Source organism: Carcharodon carcharias, chromosome 18 (genome assembly GCF_017639515.1).
Source record: "Carcharodon carcharias isolate sCarCar2 chromosome 18, sCarCar2.pri, whole genome shotgun sequence".
In the NCBI taxonomy this organism is placed as follows: domain Eukaryota; kingdom Metazoa; phylum Chordata; class Chondrichthyes; order Lamniformes; family Lamnidae; genus Carcharodon; species Carcharodon carcharias.
Window position 1 is genome coordinate 90,337,315 of NC_054484.1, and position 22,102 is coordinate 90,359,416.

General features: G+C 46.0%; 1 protein-coding gene across 4 annotated transcripts in view; it reads right to left on the reverse strand.

Moving 5' to 3' along the window:
* Nucleotides 1–16,440: 16,440 nt before the first annotated feature.
* enox1 (ecto-NOX disulfide-thiol exchanger 1) overlaps nt 16,441–22,102 on the reverse strand; it is a 303,520-nt gene continuing 297,858 nt past the window's right edge. For 2 of the 4 annotated variants that reach the window (XM_041211429.1, XM_041211428.1), the window contains 2 exons: nt 20,214–20,299; nt 16,441–17,378 (listed from right to left, as the gene is read on the reverse strand). In XM_041211429.1, the coding sequence (XP_041067363.1) occupies nt 17,241–17,378; nt 20,214–20,299 (224 nt within the window). In that variant the 3' untranslated portion in view covers nt 16,441–17,240. The remainder of the gene's footprint in view (nt 17,379–20,213; nt 20,300–22,102) is intronic. The other 2 variants (XM_041211431.1, XM_041211430.1) reach the window with 1 other exon arrangement.

The following is a 22,102-nucleotide window of genomic DNA, read 5'->3' on the forward strand; positions in this document are numbered from 1 at the left end:
GCCCATTAAGCCTGTGCTGGCTTGTTGAAAAGGCTATCCCATTACTCCCACTTCCCTACTCTTTCCTCATAGCGCTGCAAAATTTTCCCTTCAAGTATTTGTACATGTTGAAATTTATAATTGAATTTACTTCCACCTATCTTCCAGACAATGCAGTCCAGATCACAACAACAGGATGGACAAAAGAAAACGTTTCCACATTTTGGCTCTGGTGACTGCCACTTATCTTAAACCTGCGCCTCCTGGTTCCCAACCTTACTACCATTGGAAACAGTTTCTCTTTTTTTAAGCTGTCAAAATCCTTCATGATTTTTAACACCAACATTCTCTGTTCTAAGGAGAGCAACCCGAGTTTGTCTCAAACTTTTATGAATTGAAGTCCTTCTTCCCTGGTACCATATCTCCACTTGAGAAAGCCTTGATTTAATATCTCATTCAAAAGACAGCACCACTGACACTGTAGCACTCTCTCCTTACTGCATTGAAGTCTCAGCCATGATTACATGCTCAGATTTTCAAAGTGGGACTTGAGACCACAACTTTCTGACTCAGAGACCCATGTGTTGCCGCTGAACCACAGCAGATTGCTATTGGGATTTTGTTAAAGATCATGTCATTGTTGTTTCAAAGTTCACCATTCTCTCCTCCACTTCATTACTTTCACAAAATGGATCACTCCAGGTCCAGGATGTGTGAAAATGAATCAACATTTAAATCAACACAGAATCTAAAGCACAGAAACAGGCCATTTGGCCCATTGGGTTTATGCCATACAATGAGTTTAATGGAAAGTGATATTGGATTGGGTGAGAGGCCAGAGTTACAACAGATCCCATTAGTTTCCCAATGAGATGCTTAGATTGAAATTGCCCCCAATGTATCTCAGGTCAAAGCATAACCCCACCCAAACTCAAACAGCTTACAGTCTTTTTATGGGGTCTCAGCCCAGGAGCCACATCATCCTTCCATATTATAATGGACATCACATGACATCACAGTGGCAACTGCAAGGGAAGCTGTTTTCACCAGTAATTGAAGTCCAGGTACTGAAAAGCTCTTGACAAGGGGCAAGTTTCTTCAAAGCTTGGCGAAGTCTTCAACATCTGTGGAGATCCAAATCATTTATTAACCCCACTCAGTTTATAAACATATCAGGATCTGTGGATATCTAAATCATTTGTTTCAGAATTTGGTGCCTACCTTGTTCCAAATCTGTGGAGATCAAAAACTGCTTTATGTAATTCGGTTTTTAAATTCACCAGATTAGATCCAGACTTCTTCCCAATATCAGGGCAAAGTCATCGAGCAGACAAAATGTGTAAGGAAATAGAGATAGTTTAAGTAGGTTATATTGGTATTTGTAAGTGTTAAGAATGAGCTTTAACTTTAAAGTTTAAGTTTGATTTGTATTTCTGTATCTCTGTGCTAAAAAAGATCAAATTGAGTTTTAGTTTCACTTTAAAAAGGTGCCTGCATTTCTATTGAGAGTTTTACGACTTAAGCTAAGGTAAACAAACAAGAGTAGAAGAACTGGACTGTTGCCTAGCAACAGGGGCCCAGAGAAGCAGGTCCCTCTCACAGACACACACAGAAAAGCTAGAAACAACAGTTTGTGTTGGAAGCTGTTGGAGTTCAGCTGGTTTTGAAGATAGCTGACAGAGAAGCAGCCTAAAAGGGGAAGATAGCCAGCTCCAAGCTGAATTTAGTTGAAAGTAGCTGCTAGAAAGAGACTGCAGCAAAAGGGACAGACAGCAAATCCCACGCGAAAGAAAAAAAACCCAAAATCTATGGGAGTGGAACAAGAGCAAGTCCCAAAAAGACCTTCTAGCCGAAGGAAGGTTAGGAACCTGGAAAAGGTCCTGTTAAGTGAAGTTCAGAGTGAGGGGCAGAGAGGAAGACTCAATGCTTCATTTTTAAAGAGCCAAAAGCTGCAGAAAGCAGACTTAAAGTAAGAACAGCTTGCAAGAGGCAAGAAGATCCAAAGAGATGGCTGAAGGTCTGTAACTCTTTGCTACGGGCATGTGACACAGTGGCGTACTGTTAATGTTGAGTCGTTGAGAGGGAGTGTGTGGAACACAGCTTGAATACATGTGGTGACCCAGGGGAGAGGAACATCGGAAAGAGAATTCAAAACCCTGGAGTTGAACCCTTGCGGAAGGCATCAGAAAGAAAGTGGCTGTTTGGGAGAAGATTCCAAGGCGAGGTCTTGGAGAGTTGAGATTGGAAACCCTCGTGTGAAAGATGGAGTGCAGTGAGACTGGTTGACTCACAGTGTGACAAGGATCTGGGGGCAGTTGAGGAGAGATCCATAGCATCTGGTCGAGGTGGCATCTATCACTTAGTTTCAGAATGTGGTGCATCTGACCACAGGGTGCCTATTGGTACATGGACTGTGTACTTACAGTAAATATTAAAGTATAAGATAGCTTTTGTAACTTGTGTTTTCCTTACAAATCTGTATATATGTGTAAAGATATAGTTGTGGGTGAAGGAGCGTTGGAATATAGTTCATCATTTCTTATTTAATAAATGTTTTATGTTTTGTTAAATGTTCATCAGCTGACTCCTGTGACTCTGTTAAGTAGCCACTCTCTACGTATCTAAAAAACAAATAGAAGTTAGCATCTATCAAGCTAGGTTCTACCCTGGGATCAGGCTTGTCCAGTGGTAACCTCAGCTGGAGATCATAACAAGTGTGACTTCAATCTGTGAGCAAATGAAAGAATGAATTCTTGTTTGAGAATTAAGCCAAGGATTGGAATGGTTTAACAGTGAGATTGCCTTTCAGATTGAACAGTAATAGTCCCAACAAATAAAACGGACAGGGATATGGGGCTGAAAAGCCAGGAATACTTCCCTGCTCTCCTGTATCCATAGGGATGCGTGCAGTCTGAGGTCTAGGTCCAGAGGATGCCCCGGGTAATTGTGTCATTGACCCAGTGTTAAACGTTTTCACCTCACATCCCGTCATTAGCAGCTGGTGAGAATCAGTCCTTTAATCCCCTGTATCAGAAGGTTTATATAAGACATTGTTGGAAGAAAGGAGAGGAGGTGTACAGGGTCCCACATGCAATAATGGCAGATTCATGTATAATGAGCATAATTTTAAAAATATCCATTGGACTTTAAAGTGGGAAGCAGGACGAGGGAACAAAGAGCCTTTATGTGAGGTAAAGGGTCAATGAGGGAGGCACTAGACCCTGGTGAAGCTTCACATAAACCAGTGGAACAAAGCACAGGAGACAGGCTTCAGGAACATTGACCTTTTAATGAACAAGCATGACATGCTAATGCATGGAAAGGGCTTTCTGAAATTGTTCATCGAGAAGCTCAGCCTGCCTTTAAAGTTCCGAGAACATAATTGCTAATGTTCGTTGCGCTGTCAGGAAACTGATTTTTTGCCTCACACCAAATTAGGTTCCCTGCCTGCCAAGCTTCCTGCTGTTGACGGGCCCGGGAGATTCCCCCCACAGTCTGAACTGCTTCCCACCAGTACCAGCCACTCCCAACCTGTCCCCATGTAGGTTGGACCCAGACACAGTTATAGGTGGATCCCTAGGATGTGGAGCCTGGATTCAGTGAGCCTCCACTGGCAGAGGAACAAGTACAGGGTAGAGACAGTGCGGTGCCTGTGGTAGCTGATATCTGCTCAGGCCAAAGCCAAGACTCATTCTTCCGGAACTGGTCTCCAGTTCCCCATTGGCCTCACCCACCAGCTACTTTGGATCACTGCTGAGCATGTCGAGGCCGGAGCACCCACCTACCTGACCGCCATTGAGATCCTGGAGCTGGCCGGCATTGTGGCCTGGAACAAGAAGACCCACATCATCCCTGGCCACCTGCATCTCACCGTTCACAATGAAGAAGAGTTCAACAAGCTGCTGGGAGGACTCACCACATACAGGCCAGAGCAAGGCACTATCCAACATCTAGGCTGTGCTGCTGCTCAGGAAAACCAGACACCTTGGCTATGTAAAAGGACAAGATTGGGAAAAAAAGAGCAGGAGGGAGGTGACCTATGGAGGGTCAACATGGGTGAGACAGAATCTGTGATTGGAGGAGCAGCTCCTCCAATTGCAATACATGAGAGCAACCTTTCTTGAACTTTTCATCTCCTTCATTGAGTTTTTGGGGACTATTTGTGAAGTGTCCAGGGCAAATTCCTTCACCGCCCAGTGTATTTTGAACCCTGCTGGGTATGGCTGACTGATGGCTACCCACTTAAGGGAAAGCAATGCCTATACGGTTGTATGTCACAAGCATGTAAAGAAGCAAAATAATTTGTATTTCTAAAGTAATTTTCATGACTTCAGATTGTCTCAATGTGCTTTACAGGAAACTAAATACTTTTTTGAAATGTTATCATTGTATTGTAGAAAAGGGCAAATTGTGCACAGCAAGCTCCCATTTGCAACAATGACCGGATAATCTCCTTTAATGATACAAGTTGAGGAAAAAATATTGGCCAGGATGCAGGAAAGAACTCCCCTGCTCTACATTGACACGGTGCCTTGGGATCTTTCACACCCACCTGGGGGGCAGGCTTAACATTTGATCCAAAAGATGGCACCTCTGACAGTGCAGCATTCCCTCAGTACTATACTGGAAAGTCAGGCAAGATCATGGGCTCACGTCTCCAATGAAAATGACAAACACCCTAAGGGGAAATCCCAAACTATGACTGATCCAAACTTTACCCCTAATCAGGGTTTGCTGGTGGAGGTTTTGCAATTGTTTGTTCTGTTCCTTGAAAGAGCATCAGCTAGTTTTTGCCCCATAAGTGCACGCTCAATAGCAAATGTTTTACTCCTCTGATATGCAAGATGTTCTTTGACTGCTGGCCGGGAGAGATTCAGCTTTTCTATCTGCAAGCCCGTTTGTGAAAGTCCTTTGTCCTATCTCCGTGAACTGCTGGGTCAGTGGGGATGATGATAGGAGTATAGGGAATCCATATTCCAAATGAGGGTGACGTCTCCTCTCTGTAATCTCACTTTAATACCAGTCTGCAGAGCTTAACCCATCATGAAACTAATTAGTTTGTTGGGCCTTATCAGCTTTTAATAATGAGTTCCAACGATTCAATTTTCTGGAAATTTCAAAGAAGAATCACCCTGGCATTGTCTGATGTACTTTTAATACTGCTCTTCCAATTTCTTCAAAGAGTTGACTGAACACTGGTGGCTATTAAAGGAAGCTTTGATTAATTCTAAGCCTGTACTTTGTGCTGTGCACAATGAAACATTAAGTGCAGATCTCCACACAAGCCATTACAGTATTTTTTAATTGTAGAATATTGAATTGCTCATTGGTGTAATGCTTATGGTGCTAATGATAAAACGTGAATCCATTACAGTCAGTCAGCTGAGTGAGGGCTACAACAGAATCAAATTAGGTGTATTGACAGGGACAGAAAGGTGGATTAATGAAGCAGTATTATTAGGCATGAAGCTCCCATATAACAACTGATTTATGAGAAGGATCAGCCTGCACCTTGGGCATCAGGGAGCTAACAGAGATGAGCTACACAGCCATCAGTTCCGACGGATTCAGCACAAGAACATAGGAACAGGAGTAGGCCATTCAGCCTGTTGAGCCTGCTCCGCCATTCAATATTACGGGTGATCATTCACTTTTTCCCACACTATCCCCAGATCCCTATCTGCTATTGGCATTTAGAAGTTTGTCAATCTCTACTTTAAACATACACAATGACTAAGCTTCCTAAGTTCTCTGGGGTAGAGAATTCCAAAGATTCACAACCCCCTGAATAAAAAAATTCTCATCTCAGTCCTAAGTGGCTTCCCCATTATCTTGAAATTGTGTCCCCTGGTTCTAGACTCCCCAGCCAAGGGAAACATCTTACCTGTATCTATCCTGTCTATTTCTTTAAGTATTTTGTAGGTTTCAATGAGATCACCTCTCAATCTTTGAAACTCTACAGAACGCAGGCCCAGACTCCTCAACCCCTCTTCACAGGACAGTCCTACCATCCCAGGGACAAGTCTGGTGAACCTTCGTTGCATTTAGCGGTAGGTCACAGGTTCACCATGCTCACTGTTTAACAAGACCTCATGGCATGTCTGTGACCCTATCATAAGCTTTGCAGCCCCTCAACAACCAGCTGCACCTACTCTGATGTGAGACTTTGGCGGAATGTTGGTGGATAGACTGGGGGCATGAGTCGGAGGTCTGCTCCCCACTTTGCTGACACCTCCCTGGAGCTCTGAGTGGAATATGCAATGTTTTGAAGGGAACACCCTGCTCCAAAACCTTCAAGAGTAACTCCAAGGGCACTGTTGGGCAGGGCCACCTAAACACATTTTTAAATGTAAAAAGGTGCAAATTTAGCTTAAAGAACATATCTGAGAGGAAGAGAAAGCACACAAGACATGGAATCCACCAGAGACAAACAGGCAGAGGCAAAGAATGAATTACAGATTGGGACACATCCAGACCTGGGTTAAATGTAGAAAAAGGTCTAACGACTGTCCCACTTCCTCCCCCCACCTCTACAAGAGCAGTAATGGATGAGTATAGTTCTTATCACTGTCACTAGCACTTCACAACCATTCCTATTGCTCTCAACAATGCCCCCTATCACATTCTTCGTCATCTAATCATAGGGCCACACTAAAGCTCTTCTCTTGGCCATTCCAAGCACACACACACACGCACCTCTTCCACTCCTCTCGCGTAACACTATCACCTCCCACCACATACCCCCACACATCCCACTTACCTAAACATACATTCAGTCTCTTCATTTGCAGATCCAAGGGGTTGAACATGATGGGTAAAGTAATCCTCAAAACCATCCCCCTCAAACAGAACAAAAAACCTTAATCATGGCACAAGCAGGGTCACGAGCATCAGCAACAGCCTCAGACTCAGAAAAACCACCATGAATCTTAAGCCGAGTACAGCAGAGCTCCTCCAGAGTGATTCAGACAGTTGGGAACATAGCTTCAGCACACCAAAATTCTGTTCTATCACATTGTGTGTGCTGTACATATGTGCAAGGGTTGCATACCAGAGTCATCAGCCATGTAGTCAGCGGATAGTCCTTGTTACCCAGTGGCTCCCCTTTGGTTTGCTGTGGGGCCTCAAATACAGCTGGCACAGTGGACTGCCACAGAGTGAAGGCATCATGATTATTCTCAGTTTACCGAGCATTGACTACATGATTCTGTCTTGGGTCACAACCCAGCTGGATATCGAGGACGTGAAATCCCTTTTGGCTCCAGTATGGGGGCAGCGGTGGCTGGCCACACCTACAAAGTGATTTGGTGTGCAGTCAGTGACAGCCTGCACCGTGAGGAAACCTGCAATCTGTTCTGAACTGTGTGCTCACTTTTCTGCTTCCTGCCGGTGGAGAAATAATGAAATATTAATGGGCCTCATCGAATAGAGAATCTCAGTGACTTCCCTTATGCACAGTTGACAGCAGATTGTGAGATATTACAATTAACTCCAGCTCCAGTCTGGAAGGAGCCAGACATACAAAAGGTCATCATCATGGTCACCATCATAGCCACTGGTAATGCCATCCTCACTCTGCTCTTTTGGCTGCAGCAGGTGGCAAATTGAAGTGAGGATGTCCTTAGTGAAGTGTAGATGTCTCACATATTGTTCCTTACTGAAAATTCCAGTAGAACATCTTCCTACTGAGATCCCTTCTCTCCCTCCTCTTCCTTCTCCTTCCAGCAATTAGTCCTGCTCTGTTTCATTTCCATTCATATGAACATAGCTGAACTTGTGCATCAATTACACTTTCCTGCCTTTTCTTCATATCCCTTCACCCCACGAATGTCCAAAAATCTATCGATTTCTGCCTTCAATATACTCATCAGCTCAGCATGCACAGCTCCGTGGGCTAGGAAAATCCAAAGATCCCACAAGGCTCTGAGTGAAGAAGTTTCACCTCTTCTCAGTCTTAAATGGCCAACCCCTTATGACTAGGATCCCTCGTTCCACACTTTCTAACTAGGGGAAACAGCCTCTCAGCATCTACCTGGCCAAACCCTCAAAGAATCTTATATATTTCAACAAAATCACCTCTCATGCTTCTAAACTCTAAAGAAAATAAGCCTAAACTGTTCAATCTGATGAAACGTCATTGTGCCCCCTTAAGGCAGATAGATCCAAAACTGCACACAGTGCTCAGGGTTGAGATCTCACTAATGTCCCATACAATTGCAGCAAGGCTTCTTTACTCTTATAGCCTGGTTTTAAGTATCCGTGGTGCTTGGGTGTGCAGGGGAATGCTCAGGTAGATCGGTCCCTTGTCCCTCAGTGAGCATCCTGTCACATGCCTCACAGGTTTGAATAGTGGGGGAGGTTAGAGTGTCTGAGTGTAAAAGCATCATGGCAGCTCCATGGGAATCTTGCACCGATCTGTATGATGACCCTGGACATGTTTGGTTCAGGGATTAGATTAACGAGGGGTGACTTAGAATAGGCTGGAACTTTCTGGCCCCGTTGACATCGGGCATCAGTGGGGGGAGCAATATGGCAAGAAAGCAAAAAAATCTATCTCACATCAGTGTGAAAGTACAGCAGGATCATCCAATTGTGTCCACCGTGGCGGAAGGAATGCGAATCCCACTGGAGGGCCGGCGGCAACCCGATTTACGGTGACAGGACGAAAAGTAAGGCCCAACTGGGATCGCTCTGCCGTACCAGATTTACCATCACACCTGCAGGAAAACACGCCGGCCCAGAACTGGCCAAGTGCGACGCGCAGAAGTCAGGACTTACCGCTGGGGCCTTGCTCAGATCGCGGACATCCGAGGAGAAGATGATGTTGGAGCCCCACAGCTACCAGACCCCGGAGGAGTACATGCTGGGTGAGTTCTCACGGATATGGCTCCGCCATGAAGCAGCTCTCGGAACATCATGTTTTTGGTCAGGATGATCAGCGAGGCTGCGGGGGGCGGGGGGGTGGTGGGGGGGGTGGAGGAAGGTCCAGCTGTGAGTGGGAGAGGGAGGGTGTACCAGGTGGGGTAAGGTGGGTGGCGGTGGGGTGGGCGAGGAAGGTCTAGGTTTGACAGGGAGAGGAAGGTTGGAAGGGGGGGGACAAAGGTGTCAGGGTGGGGTTGCAGTTGGGAGGGGGGAGGAGGTGACTGGGTGATGTGGGGGGGGATGAAGGTGTCAGGGGTGAGGTTGGGAGGGGGGAGGAGGGTGTAATGGGGAGAACACGGCAAGTGGGGAGGAAGGTATAAGGGAGAAAGTTTGGTGGGGGAAAGGAGTTCAGAGGGGGAGCTGTCTGGGGAGGAGGGGGGAGTTTGTGGGGAGGAAGAGGAAATTCAGTGGGAGGACAGAGTTTAGAGGGGGGAAGGAGTTCAGAAACGGGAAGGTGTCCAGGGGGAGGAAGGAGTTTGGGGGGAGATGGGAGTTCGGAGGGGGAATGTGTCCGGGGGCAGGAAGTTTGGGGAGAGGAGGGAGTAAGGGGTGGGGCATGTCCAGGTGAATGTGCAAGGGAGAGGTCTGTGGAGTCAATGACTGTCTCCTGCGGAGCGCTCTGAGGGTGGGCGGGCAGGGTAGAAGAGAATGGTGAGCATGAGAGGGGGCAGAGGGAGCCAGAAGGGAGGGTAAGGGTGAGTCAGTAGCGGTAGAAGAGATGGCGAGGGTGGTTGGTGGGAAGTCAGAGGTAGACATGGACTCTGGGGGTGTGACGGAGGAAGTCAGGGAGGTCATTGTGGATGAGGGTGGGATCCTCAGGAAGGTAGGGAATGTTCACCTGGACATCCTGGAAAGACAAAAGTTCAGGTTGGTAGGAGACGGTGGGGAGGTGGAAGGTGATGCCAAGATGGCCGACAATTATGGGGGAAAGGGCATGGGTGACTGAAGAAGGGGAAAGGAGAGGAGAGCTGATCAGAAACTTGACTATGACCTTCATTTTCAAAATGGAAAGTGAGCGGAGCCTCATGTTGGACAGACACAGTTGCTGCATGGGAGTGTGATCAGTGGGTGGGTGGAGATGCAGGTCAGCTCAGATAGTCAACTGAAAGAGAGCCCTGGCAGGCAGCATTTTAAATGCTCAGAAAAGTAAGATGAGTGTTATGGATGAAGGGTCCGTGTGTGCGACAGAGAGCTTGCATGAGGCTCCGAAAGGATCTGGCACACACACACTTCTCCCTCCAGAATCACTCATGGGCCGGCTGCGTGCAGCTGAACTGCTAGTGGTTGTGGGGGCAGGGGCTGTGGGAGGGAAATGCAGTAGTGGGAGGACTCACAAAGCTTCTAAATTAAGCTGAAAGACAACATTACACACTATTCAGTGAAAATGAATATATTTTCAGATTATAAAGTGACAAAATGTGTTCATCCATGCAACCACTTGTGATCAGAATTACTTAATTTTTCTAGGCCTAACACTTCTAGGTGCTGCCCTGACATCCTCTGTAGGGATGGAGACAGCCAGAGCAATGGTTGGCCCTGTTGCCTCTGATGACTTTGGCGTTGGTCCTCTGGAGAGTCAAGACCTTGAGGGCCTGGCTTGCTTTGTCTTTCCTCCTGTGGGCCAGCTGCTCCCTCTGCAGTGACAGAGGACGAAATTGGGGGTGGTCACAGGCAAAGGGGGCTCAGAGGCAGTGGGCAGCCTTTGAGATTCCTGAGTGGATGACCCAGGGGTATCCAACTGCCCCTCCTCTTCCCTAAGGGTGCCTGAGGGCTCTGGCCTGACTCCTTGAGGGGAAGGAGCACCTGGAGGGATGTCGAGGTGCCCCGTTTCTCACTCATGCTGTCACTGCAGGAACTCACCCATGGCTCCCACGATGGAGTGCAGGTCTACGCGTGTTTCTGCATTTTGCTGGACCAGGGTCTCCATGGCGTCTGCCATCCTCCCCATGGAGACCTCAATGTGTGCACACGCAGGCATCACTTCATCACAGAGCAGGCGGCTGCACTCCTCTGACTCGCATGCTACTCAGTTGAGGATTTCCAACAGCTCTGTGTGATGTTCCCACGCCTTCTGCTGACTCATCAGGATGAGTTGGAAGGCCTAATCCAGAGGTTCATCATCATGACTCGAACCTCACAGATGCCTGATCCCCAGCAGTCCTCGGAGTTTTGGGGAGCTCGGCTGAATCTGCCTCCTCCTGCTGGGGACACATATCCGTGTGGTGACCACCAAATTGTGAACCTGAGGTTGCTCTAGATCTAGGTTCCACCAAGGTGTGTGCCTCTGCATTGGTGGAGGGTGTGGGTAAGCACTGTGATGGGTCTTCCAGGCTGCTTATTTCCAGCTCTTCAATGGAGGAGGTGTCCTCTTGGTTGGAGTTGAGGACCTGGATGGAGCTGAGGGACTGGCTGGCTGAGGGTGTCGGTCACTTGGCAGAGCTCCCTGCGAACCAAAGTAGAGATAATTATTACATGGAAGCAGAGTCAAAAGCAGGAGAGACAGCGCTGCCAGTTGCATTGAGAGAGGGATGATGTGGTGCAGGATCCTCATGAGGCTGTTCACAGCAGACCTCACCCTCACCACAGGCACGGTCCATGTCCTCACCAGTCAGCATGATGGCACACTCCTTAAAATGAGTGAGGGGCCTAATGTGGGCCACCACCCCCTGATCTGGGATCTCCTCCTGTTGCTGTAAGCAAGCTTCTCCTGCATAAAAACAGGTGGAGAGAGTGTGAGCAGACACATGGCACTGTGTAGAATGTTTGTGTGGTGAGCAGAGACATGGACAGGATGAGGATTGGACGGGATGAGGATGTGAGCTCCAGAGGATATGAGCCTGATGGAGATGTGAGGGTGTGTGTGTGAGTTAGTGGTGTTGTCCCTTAATGTGTGAGATCCCTGTGGATGTGTGATGTGAGTTGAGAGTGTGAGTGTGTGAGTTGAGAGTGATGAGATGGTTGACTTACCCTGGCACAATGGATGAGAGCATTCATCCTCTTCCTGCACTGGATGGCTGACCTCCTCTGTGCTCTGGTGGTGCCGATCACCACTGCCACCGCTTTCCAGTCTGGGTTGGTGACTCTGGTGGACTTCCTGCGGCCAGAATGTGGCTAGAGGACATCATGGCAGCCCTCCACTGCATCCAGCTGGTAGCCCCGAGAGGGATTCCTAAATTTGGGGACTGTCATCGTCTTTGCTTTCGGGGCCACCTGTCCCCTGGAGCGGCCCTGGTCTGGAGACATGAAGTAGGTTGTGCGCTGGTGTGCTTTAAATATGGCGCCCGGAGTGAGGAAGCAAATCCAAGCCCACCCGCCGGTGATCCGGAGTGTTTCCTGCAAATGCATTATTAATGAGGCGTGATGTGCTGGGAATGGGAGGATACAGCGTGAAAACCCGCCATTGCAGCTGGTGGGTAAAATGACTTTTTTCCCGCCCACTACTGCATTTAATGCAAATCTGGGACGATTCCACCCACACAATCGTACACTCCAGAGGGCAGCCATTCATCCCTAGTTCCTGCCTGTGTGGCTCTTTTAAAAAGCTATCCAATTGAACTCACTCACCTCTTTCCTCACAGTCCTGCAACATTTTCTTTTTCAAGTATTCATCCAATTTCCCTTACCAAAGATAGTTTTCGACCTGCTTCTCTACCAGCCTTTCAGCCAGTGCTTTCCAGGTCAGAATAACTCACTGTGCAAAACAAAAAGTTCCTCCTTCACATTCATTCAGGTCAGAAGAATGAGGAAAGCCGATTTGAATTAAATGGTACAATTATAAACTGGATGCAGGATCAGAGGGAGGAATTTAATGCCCTCCCCTGAGGCAAGTTTGGAGGCGGGAGGACATTTAATTGAGCAGGAGGAGGTAGTGTCTGACCTAATCAAATCCAGGGCAGGAAAGCTCATGGATGACCTTCCCAGCTCACTGCCAATTGAAGCCCTTAAGTGGAAAATTAATGCCCACTTAAGGGCCTAGTCCCACTGCCGCTGTTATTCACCCATCAGAGGGCAGGAAACTCATCATGCAATTATCCTAAGTCTCTGTACTCTGGTTACTGACCCTCCTGCCACTGGAAACAACTACTCCCTCTCTACTCTATCAAGGCCCTTCATATTTTTAAACATTTCTATTAAATGTCTCCATAACCTTCTCAGCCTGAAGGAAAGCAACCCTAGTCTCTTCACAAAACTGAAGTCCTTCATTCAAATCTCCTCGGCATCTACTTTTCACATTGTGACATTGTTCTTAAAATGCAATGCCTAGAAGTGGACACAATAGACTAGTTGAGGCTTAACCAATGTTATGAAGGCAAAACCTTGCTTTTGCGCTCTATGGCTTTGCATTAAGATTAGGATTATTATCAATCACCCTAATCAGTTTTATCAATATATTCAAAGATTTGTGCATGTGGACCCTGGGTCTCTCTGGGTGGTATTTAATGTAGGTAATGGGGGTCTTGTTCATTGGCTGGAGAGCAGGTGTTGACTCCTTTCGGTAAAGCCTGCCAATTTAAGTGCCAATCAGGTGCCTACATGGACGGTGGTTGGGGGCAAGGGGGAGGGCTCTCTTCCCCAGGATCAAGAACCCTAGGGGCGGAAATCAGGCTCTCCCCATCCCCTGGCAGCTGCCAGCCAATCAGAGGTTTGCAGTTGTGCATTGCTCATCAGTGCCAGTGGGAGTGGTAGCTGCTGCTGGCAACGCACCCATGAGGGCCCAGAATTGCCGAGGGACCCAGGTCACAAGTGATGGTGGGTTTGGGATTGTGGGCCGCAGGGAGGGGGCTGATAGCAAGAGCAGGGTTGGGATGATGCTTAGTAGCCCCCTCCTTCCCAATGCCAGGTTCCTTGATCAGGCACCATCCCCATCCCCAATCCCACCCCCCCTCACCACCCCCCCACCCCCCACCGCTTCACCACCCCCCCACCCCCTCAAACAACAGGGTTTGCTTTTTGGGCTCTCCACATGGTGGATCTCCTGTCTGTACCCATGATGTAATACGAGCAGCAGCGGGTTGAGGCCCTTAAGTGGGCATTAATTATCCACTTAAAAGTCTTAATTGGCAGTAGGGCAGGAAGGCCACACACGAGCCTTCTAGGAGTCAATTGAGTCAGAGGTGGGAAGGCAATGGGTCCTCGCCCCTCACCCTCCCACCTGATTGCCCCTTGCCTCCAAACTCGCCTCGGAGGAGGGCATTAAATTCCATCCTTTGTTCCTGAATCCAGTTTAAATTTGTACCATTTAATTCATATAGGCATTCCTCTTTCTTCTGACCAAAACGATTTGTTTGTGAACATCCTCTACTCGCCTCTAGGAGGCAGACTAATTCCAAACAGACACCTCCTCCCCGCCTTTCACCTTATTGTCTATTGTAAACAACTAAGAATTTTGAGGGATGCCATTAAAAACAGACTGAGCAATGATCCACCAGTCACTTTGATTTCTAATGTCCCATTCCTTCTTATCATTTTTGCAGCTGTTCTGTGTTGAATACAATGTTCACTGGTCAGTTTGCAATTATTTCTCTCTCTCTGTTGCTTGCAAAGACCTCTGAAAACAAATCCATTGCCAATAGCTGCAGCATTAATTAGCTGGCCCCAATTTTGGTGATTGTCATGAAAATATAATAATTCTTATATCATTGTGATTTATTGTAAAGGTAGGCTCTAAGCGGAATTTGGATAGTTTATGTGTGTGTGTGTGTGTGTGTGTGTGTGTGTGTGTGTGTGGGATTTAATTGATTTGAAGGCAGCTGGTGTGGAGGCTTTGAGTTCTCAGTAATAAGTGAGGTTTGAAATGCTAAATACGTAAATATGGCTGAATTTTTAGAATGTTAAGTGTGAGGAGAAGTTGCACTTTTGGATAAATTAGGGTAGTTTAATTTCAAAAAGATGGTAAGATGTCACACCTAGCTAGAGGAAGCTAAGCCAAACAGTGTGTTTATTTTTCCCAAAGGTTTCTGATAATATGAACACTATGAAAAGATTTATATTATGAGAAAGGTAAAGTTCCAAAGACATATAGGAACACTGGAATTTGCATTAAAAAGGGAAACATGTATAAAGGAAATGAGGCTATGTGTCAGGGGAGAAGGAATTCTAAGATCTAACACAAGTATGAAAAGCCTCCAGCCTCTGTGCATCAAGTTGCTGTCTATACGAACCAAAGCTGAGAAAACTCACTTTGAATTTGACTGTCCAGGGTATTGTGTTTCTTTGCCTGGATCTGATTGAATCAATTTGTTTTTACTGTTGCCTTAACAGAGGTATAACTGTGAGCCAGATTAATCGAGGGTTTTCGGAGTTATTTTAGTGGTAATTTGTATGTACTTGAAATCTTTTGTTAATAGAAGGTTTAATTTAGATTTCTAAAAACCTCTGAAGTCATGGTAGTCTTATTACTTCTGAATTCAGAGCATGTACCTCAAAATAAAATACAAATTACAAAACAGTTGTGACCACGTGAACAAGTTTTCCTCGTTGATTTGATCCACCTGGCAAACATCATCTGGCACGTCATAACAGTTTTGGGTAACACGAACTTACCTCAAACAAACATTCTTTACATGGTCTATCAGATATAAATATTACAACAGTGTAAAAGAATAGAACTGAGGAAAGGTGAATGCATTGGGGTTACTGATGATCAACATAATTTTCACATTGATTTTTATATTTTGGTACCTGGTGCTAAATGTTAAACATTGTAACATTGTATTGAAATCACTCCCATGGAAAATATTGATCTGAGAATCACAGGATGATTACAGCACAGAAGGAGGCCATTCAGGTGGTCAAGGGCATGCTGTCTCTCAGCAGGAGCAATTTAGCTCATCTCACTCCCTCGCCCTTTCCCGTAGCCCTTAATTTTTTTTCTCTTCAGGTGCTCATCCAATTCTGCTTTGAAAGTCATGATTGAACTGCCTCCACCACACTCTCAGGCAGAGCATTCCAGATCCTAACCAATCACAATGTTTTTCCTTGTGTCCCTTTTGTTTCTTTTGCCTATCACTTTAAATCTGTGCCCTCTGCTTCTCGATCCTCCCTCCAATGGGAAAAGTTTCTCCCTGCCCACTCTATCCAGACCCCTCATGATTTTGAACACCTCTATCTAATCTCCTCTCAACCTTCTCTTCTCCAAGGGAGAACAGCCCCAACTTCTCCAATCTATCCACATAACTGAATCGCCTCATTCCTGGAATTTTCCTAAATCTTTTCTGTATGCTTCCTTGAAGCGCTCACGTCCTTCCTAAAATCTGGTGCCCAGAATTGGATATAATCTTCCAGATGTGGTCGAAACAGTGTTTCATAAGAGTTCATCAAAATCCTGAATTGACAGTGCCTGCAAAAATAGCCCCAATGCCCCGAATCTGAGAGTGTAGATTGAGGGAAGCAGGCAAAATTTCAGGGCAAATGCCTATTTTTTGCCTTGAGCTACCTTGAACCCACCCAAATATACCTCATTCCATGTGTCTTCTGAGAAGTGTCCTGGGCTCAAAAGAATATCCTGAGATCTCAGACTGATAAGAGAAAACTGACATGCAACAGAGGGTGGCATCACCCCATTGTGAGGTAAAAGGTTATAATTTAAATTTTCATAAAAATAATTAATTTATTTCTAAATTACACAATAGTAAGATTTTCCCATCCATGTGGTGCAGCAGACAAGAAGTTCACGCATGACTAGGAGACATAGAAGAATCACAATTCCTTCCCTCATTATCAAAGCTGCACCATAAACACATTTCAGTTGAAGCCAATAATGAGAAGAGTGACCTCGGTCTGTGTTGTGTAATGGGAAAAGCCGACAACACTCTGGGCCTCATTTGTCTCTTGAAGTTTAAGCCTTTGCATGTTTTACCAGTGTGCTCTTTGCACTGTTGGGCCACACACTGGCCTTTCAGCACGATAGCAGCTCGCAAGTCTGAGCCTTCCATCCATTTTCTGGAGCATCGTAATACAGTGTCTCTCCAGCACAATAACTCTCAAGTATCTCAATAAGTTCCAACTGTATTCTTTATGGTGGGTTGGCAAGATTTCCGAATAATGCCCCTGCCTTTCCCCTCATTCTTGAGGAGTTGCAGCTATGGTAAGTAGTCAGATAATGAGAGTTTCTTATGAAGAACTGAGTGGAATCATCACATTCTGACACAGGTCAGTAACCGGGGTACAGATAGATTTTTAGTCATCAGAGATACAACAGATGTAGTAATTAGACCTCAAGCTTGGTTGGCTCTGCAGCCTTAATCCTCTTCATAATTACCAGATTTCACGCTCACTGATGCTTGAACCTGAAATGCAATATAATCTATTTTTCTCCCTTGCAAAGTGTCATTTCAGGCTCATTGGCTGATGGTTTTAATTCCTTCGAAAGCACAGAATTTCCACTTTTTCTCCAGCGTGGCTCCAACACCTGTGAATTCTTGTTTAAACATGTGCGGCAGCTGTAAGAGCAGCATTTCGATTTCCGCCGAAGATATCTGCAAGGGAAAACCAGTGCCAGAGGGTTAATGAGCAGAGCTCCCAGACACATGCACCAACATTGAAGGAAATGTTGCACTGGCCTCCTGTGCCATCCCGCCCATTTTGCCAGCTGCCTACATCTCTAAATGCCAAGCCAAAGCACAGAGCTCCTTGTGTGTCACTGACCTCTCCTCCTGCCCCTGCCACCACCTCCCCTCCCCCCACACCCCCCTCCCCCCCGCCCCCCCAGCACCCCACTGCCCGTATAGCATGGAGCAATGTGGGAAGACAGGAGCGGCAAACCTCTTCATACGCCACACTCTTTGCTGCCACACACTCACTGGGAGATGTGTTTACACTGGTCCAGCAGGGGTACACATTCTGAGATGGTGGATTTATGAATGAAGCAGGGCTGAACTATACTCAGCTGATGTCATGAAATGCCTTGAACTCCAGTGTAATAAAATGATTAAGTTAATGAACTGTCCTTACCTATATAACCATGTGTGACATATAGAATGCAATTCTGTTCAGCACATCTGCTGAGACACACTTCAATGAATTAGCCCATTAACTCCAGGGCCGACAACCCTTAACTCTCACCCTGCAACAGATGACTTCGCTGGACAAAATTGGGACTTCCAATTTGGGGGCCAAGTCCCTCAGGAGAGAGATGAAAGCTATTTAAGTTGGTCATGATGAGCATTGCTATATCTTCTGTACAGACATGAGCCTTTTCAAAATCGTTACCTTTTGAATTAAAGTATAAGGTTGGTCCTCTTAAGGTGACCCCCCCCCTCCACCTCCTCTATGCCTATTCAGTGATGCACCAGGCATTGCTTGGCAGGATAAAGGCTAAATTTGTGGCATAAATGGAATTCTTGGTGGGTTAGACTCCACCCATAAGATTCATTTCCCTCGTGGCTTCATCACGAATCATGGGATGTCATTGGGATTCCCCAACTCCTCATGGGGGTCCTCTCTCTTCTGCTAATGTTTCTTTCTTAGTCAATTAAAAATTAACCAGGTGCAGGTGAAGTAGGTAATTTGTAGTGCAACTCATTTATCTTGCTATCGCTCTGGTTGTTTACTGAGGTGAAGCTTAATTGTTTAAGGTTTCTAAGCTGGAGGTGAGAACTGGGGAGATGACCTGGTCTCTGAAGGGCTTGACTTGGTCTGGCCTAGGATTGGTCTGAAGGCTGATAAATCCCCAGGACTGCTGTTTCTTGCCTCAGCATCTTCGTACCACTGGAATTAGATTCTATGCTGCTCGAGACACAGAAACCAATGTTACCATTGGCAACAAATTCTCACAGCAATTCTCTTAAAAGGAAGATATACTTTTATTACGGGAACAAACTGAACTGTAGAACAGGATTACAAAAATTATTCTAAATTCAAACAGCTTGGAAATATATCGCTGTTCCTTCACCGTCGCTGGGTCAAAATCCTGGAACTCCCCCCACTAACAGCACTGTGGGTGTACCTACACCACATGGACTGCAGCGGTTCAAGAAGGCAGCTAACCACCACTTTTCTCAAGGGCAACTAGGGAAGGGCAATAAATGCTAGCCCAGCCAGCTAAGCCTACTTTCCACGAAAGAATTTTTAAAAAATTATCTTTCAAAATGAGATAACTAAGTAATTTTGAAGATAGATGGAACATTGAAAATTAAATTGACTAATTCTTCAAACAGAACTTGAAGCTGGGCAAGTTGGGAACCCATTTTAATCTGAGTTAGTAGCTGTGGAGAGAGAAAAACAGAGTTAATGGCCGGGATTTTCTGGCCCCCTCATAGCAAGAGCCGCTACAGGCGATTCAACTGCCCGTCCAAAAGTCCATTGACTTTTGGCGGCACTCTACAATCCTGGTGGCAGTGTTCCAGCACAATGCCCTTTTGTCAGAAGACAAACAGGTCATCGACCTAAGACAATTAGTCTGTGGCCTGACATTTCCCAGCCCTGTGGAGCCGGGCCTTGCTGGGAAAATAGGGCTGAGCCGTGTTGGGACAGCTACTCGGCGACTGACCCATTCCCGCCTCTGGGGGCACCGTCATGGGGATGGATGGGGGAAGCAGTCTGCAGCCCGCTCCAATAAGATGGGCAGACTGTCACATGGTTTAAGAGTCCAACTGGGGGCCACTTTCTGAAGGAGGTGGAATCTTCCCACTGCCAAAGTGCAACTCCCATCCCCTCAACCTGTGTGCATCCATAGGGTAGCCTCCTGTCCACAGGCTGGGATGCCATCAGAGCTGGCAGTTCTACATCCCAATAAAGGCCATTGCCCAGTCAAAACCAGTCCTGTGGTTCTCCATACCAACAGCCCTATGTGGGCCTCTTCAGTCTAACATTTCCATTAGGCAACGGAGAGAGCATCCATGTTAATGGGCTATTGGGCTTGTTTACCTGCCTGAGCAGTGCTTGCCTATCACAGTGGGACTGGTATCGGTGCAGGCTCACGGATTGGGCCTCCCACTTTCCTGGTACGTCCACTATCCTAACATGAACAGGGCTCTCCCAAGAGTTCTCTCAAATTGGCCTCCTCCAGGAAGCTCGCGACCCACGTCCTGACCCGGAATTGAGGCCAATGTCAGGATCTCAATGCCACTGGGAAAGCCTTGCTGCCTGCTCCCCTCTCTCTACAGATGCTGCCAGGCCTGCTGAGTATTTCCAGCATTTTCTTTATTTATTTCAGATTCCCAGCCGGGTTCTGCCCTTTCAAATAATGTTGGCTGCCCCATCAGGATTTCAGCCCTGGATGTCTGCTGAAGGAATAACCCTGCAGGGCCCACTAATCGCCACACCCAATGTCCTGCAATCATGAATTTGTAAGGTTTGATCTTATATTTTACCTGGGCATCTAGTCGCTGTAGATAAGACCAGAGATATTCAATGTTAGCTCCAAATGGATGGACATGAAGGAAGGTTGAAATAATACCTGTTTCAGAAAATAATACAATTATTCAGAGCTTCAATTGACAATCTGTCCTCCTTTACAATAAACTTGACCATTTGGGACTTAATAAATTAAGAGTCACTCTGCATATAATTTCGCAGGCTAGCAGCCACAAGCTGATAGATCTAAGTAGAACTGATGTACACCACCAATGGAGACACTTCAGAAAACTGGAAGTATAGACATCAGGGATATGTTTGAAGTGATTTGTGATCATTAGGGGTGAGAGTTTCTTAAAGATTTGGGGCTGTGCTTATTTAGAACATTACAGCACACAAGGAGGCCATTTAGTTCATGTGCTGCCTTGTGTAAGAGCTGTCCATATAGTGTCACTACCCTACCTTTTCCATATAAAGGTGCAAATCTTTCCTTTTCACACATATATTCAATTCTCTTTTGAAAATTACAATTCACTCTACTTTCTAAGACCCTTTCAGGCAGTGGATTCCAGATCAGAATAACTCACTGTGCAAATAAATGTCTCCTCATGTCCCCTCCAGTTGTTCTGAAAAGTTACCTTAGATCTTCCTCATCTGGTTACCGACCCTCTTACCAGTGAAAACAATTCCTCCCTATTTACTCTATCCCTCATAATTTCAACACTTCTATGAAATCTTCCCTTAAGCTACTCTACGGAGAACAATTTCAGCATCTGAAACTTCCCCTCATAACTAAAATCCCTCATTTCTGGCACCATTCTGGTAAATCCCTTCTGCAACCGCTCCAAGGCTTTAACATCCATGTTAAGAGTGACAGACATTCATACGTTACACTTTTAAGTCAAACCAGTGACTCCCCAAATGAATGCAACACAAGGAATCAGAAAAGCTGAGGTAATGTTACTGTTTCATGAACTCAATTAAGCTGTTGGAAGTGTCACTGTCATATTACAAATTAAACCGATATTCTGTCAGTTCACATGGATGTTAATAGCCCAAGGCACCACATGATGAAGCTACTTTGGAGGCATTGGGCTGGAGGCTGCTGACCTCTCCTCGCTGTAAACAGTTGGAAAATAAAGCAGGCTGTCAGACAGAGAAAACAACTGGATTTTCACAATAAAAGCTGGGGCCGAGCAGAGGGTCCCAAAAAAAGGCAGGCGGAAAAAGCCAGGGATGTGTGGTAAAGTTTAAGTGTAGCACAGAGTGGGATCGCATAGCCAATTATCATTTTCATGTGATTACTTGGAAATACGTTCTGCTCATTGAAATAAATGAATTTGCTCTACATGTTCACCTTATCGTGGAAGAAGGCAGCTAATGATTTGTACTAGACGTCCCATTATCTAATGGTGCAATGGTTTCCCTTTGGAGAATGAAACTGAAACAGGTGCGTAAAAGGCATACATATTCCGACTGAGGTGACAGGGGATTTCACTCGAGTTGAACTGTCTTACAAGTAGATTCAGGACAGGGTGAGTCAGCCTCTACAAGGTAAAGAGGTGCAGTTGAGTTACACTACTCATTGAGCCAGAGGACATATCTGCGGCAGACCTGAATTCCAAACATGTCCACTGTGCTTAGAATAAGGGTCTGAGCCATAAATATATATAAAAGTCTTTTCAGCTTTATCTACTGACACTCAAATAATGGACAAAGGATGGGTGACTGTGTACAGAACAAAAGGCTTCCAAAAGTAGACTCAAGTACAAGCTGTGAGGTTCCAGTGGTTTATTAACACCATCTGAACCCTTGACATTGCGGCTCTCAAGCTGTGTCATGTGTTACGCTATCAGAACTGACAACACTGCACTTGTTTTTGCACTGGACTGAATGGTGACTGGCC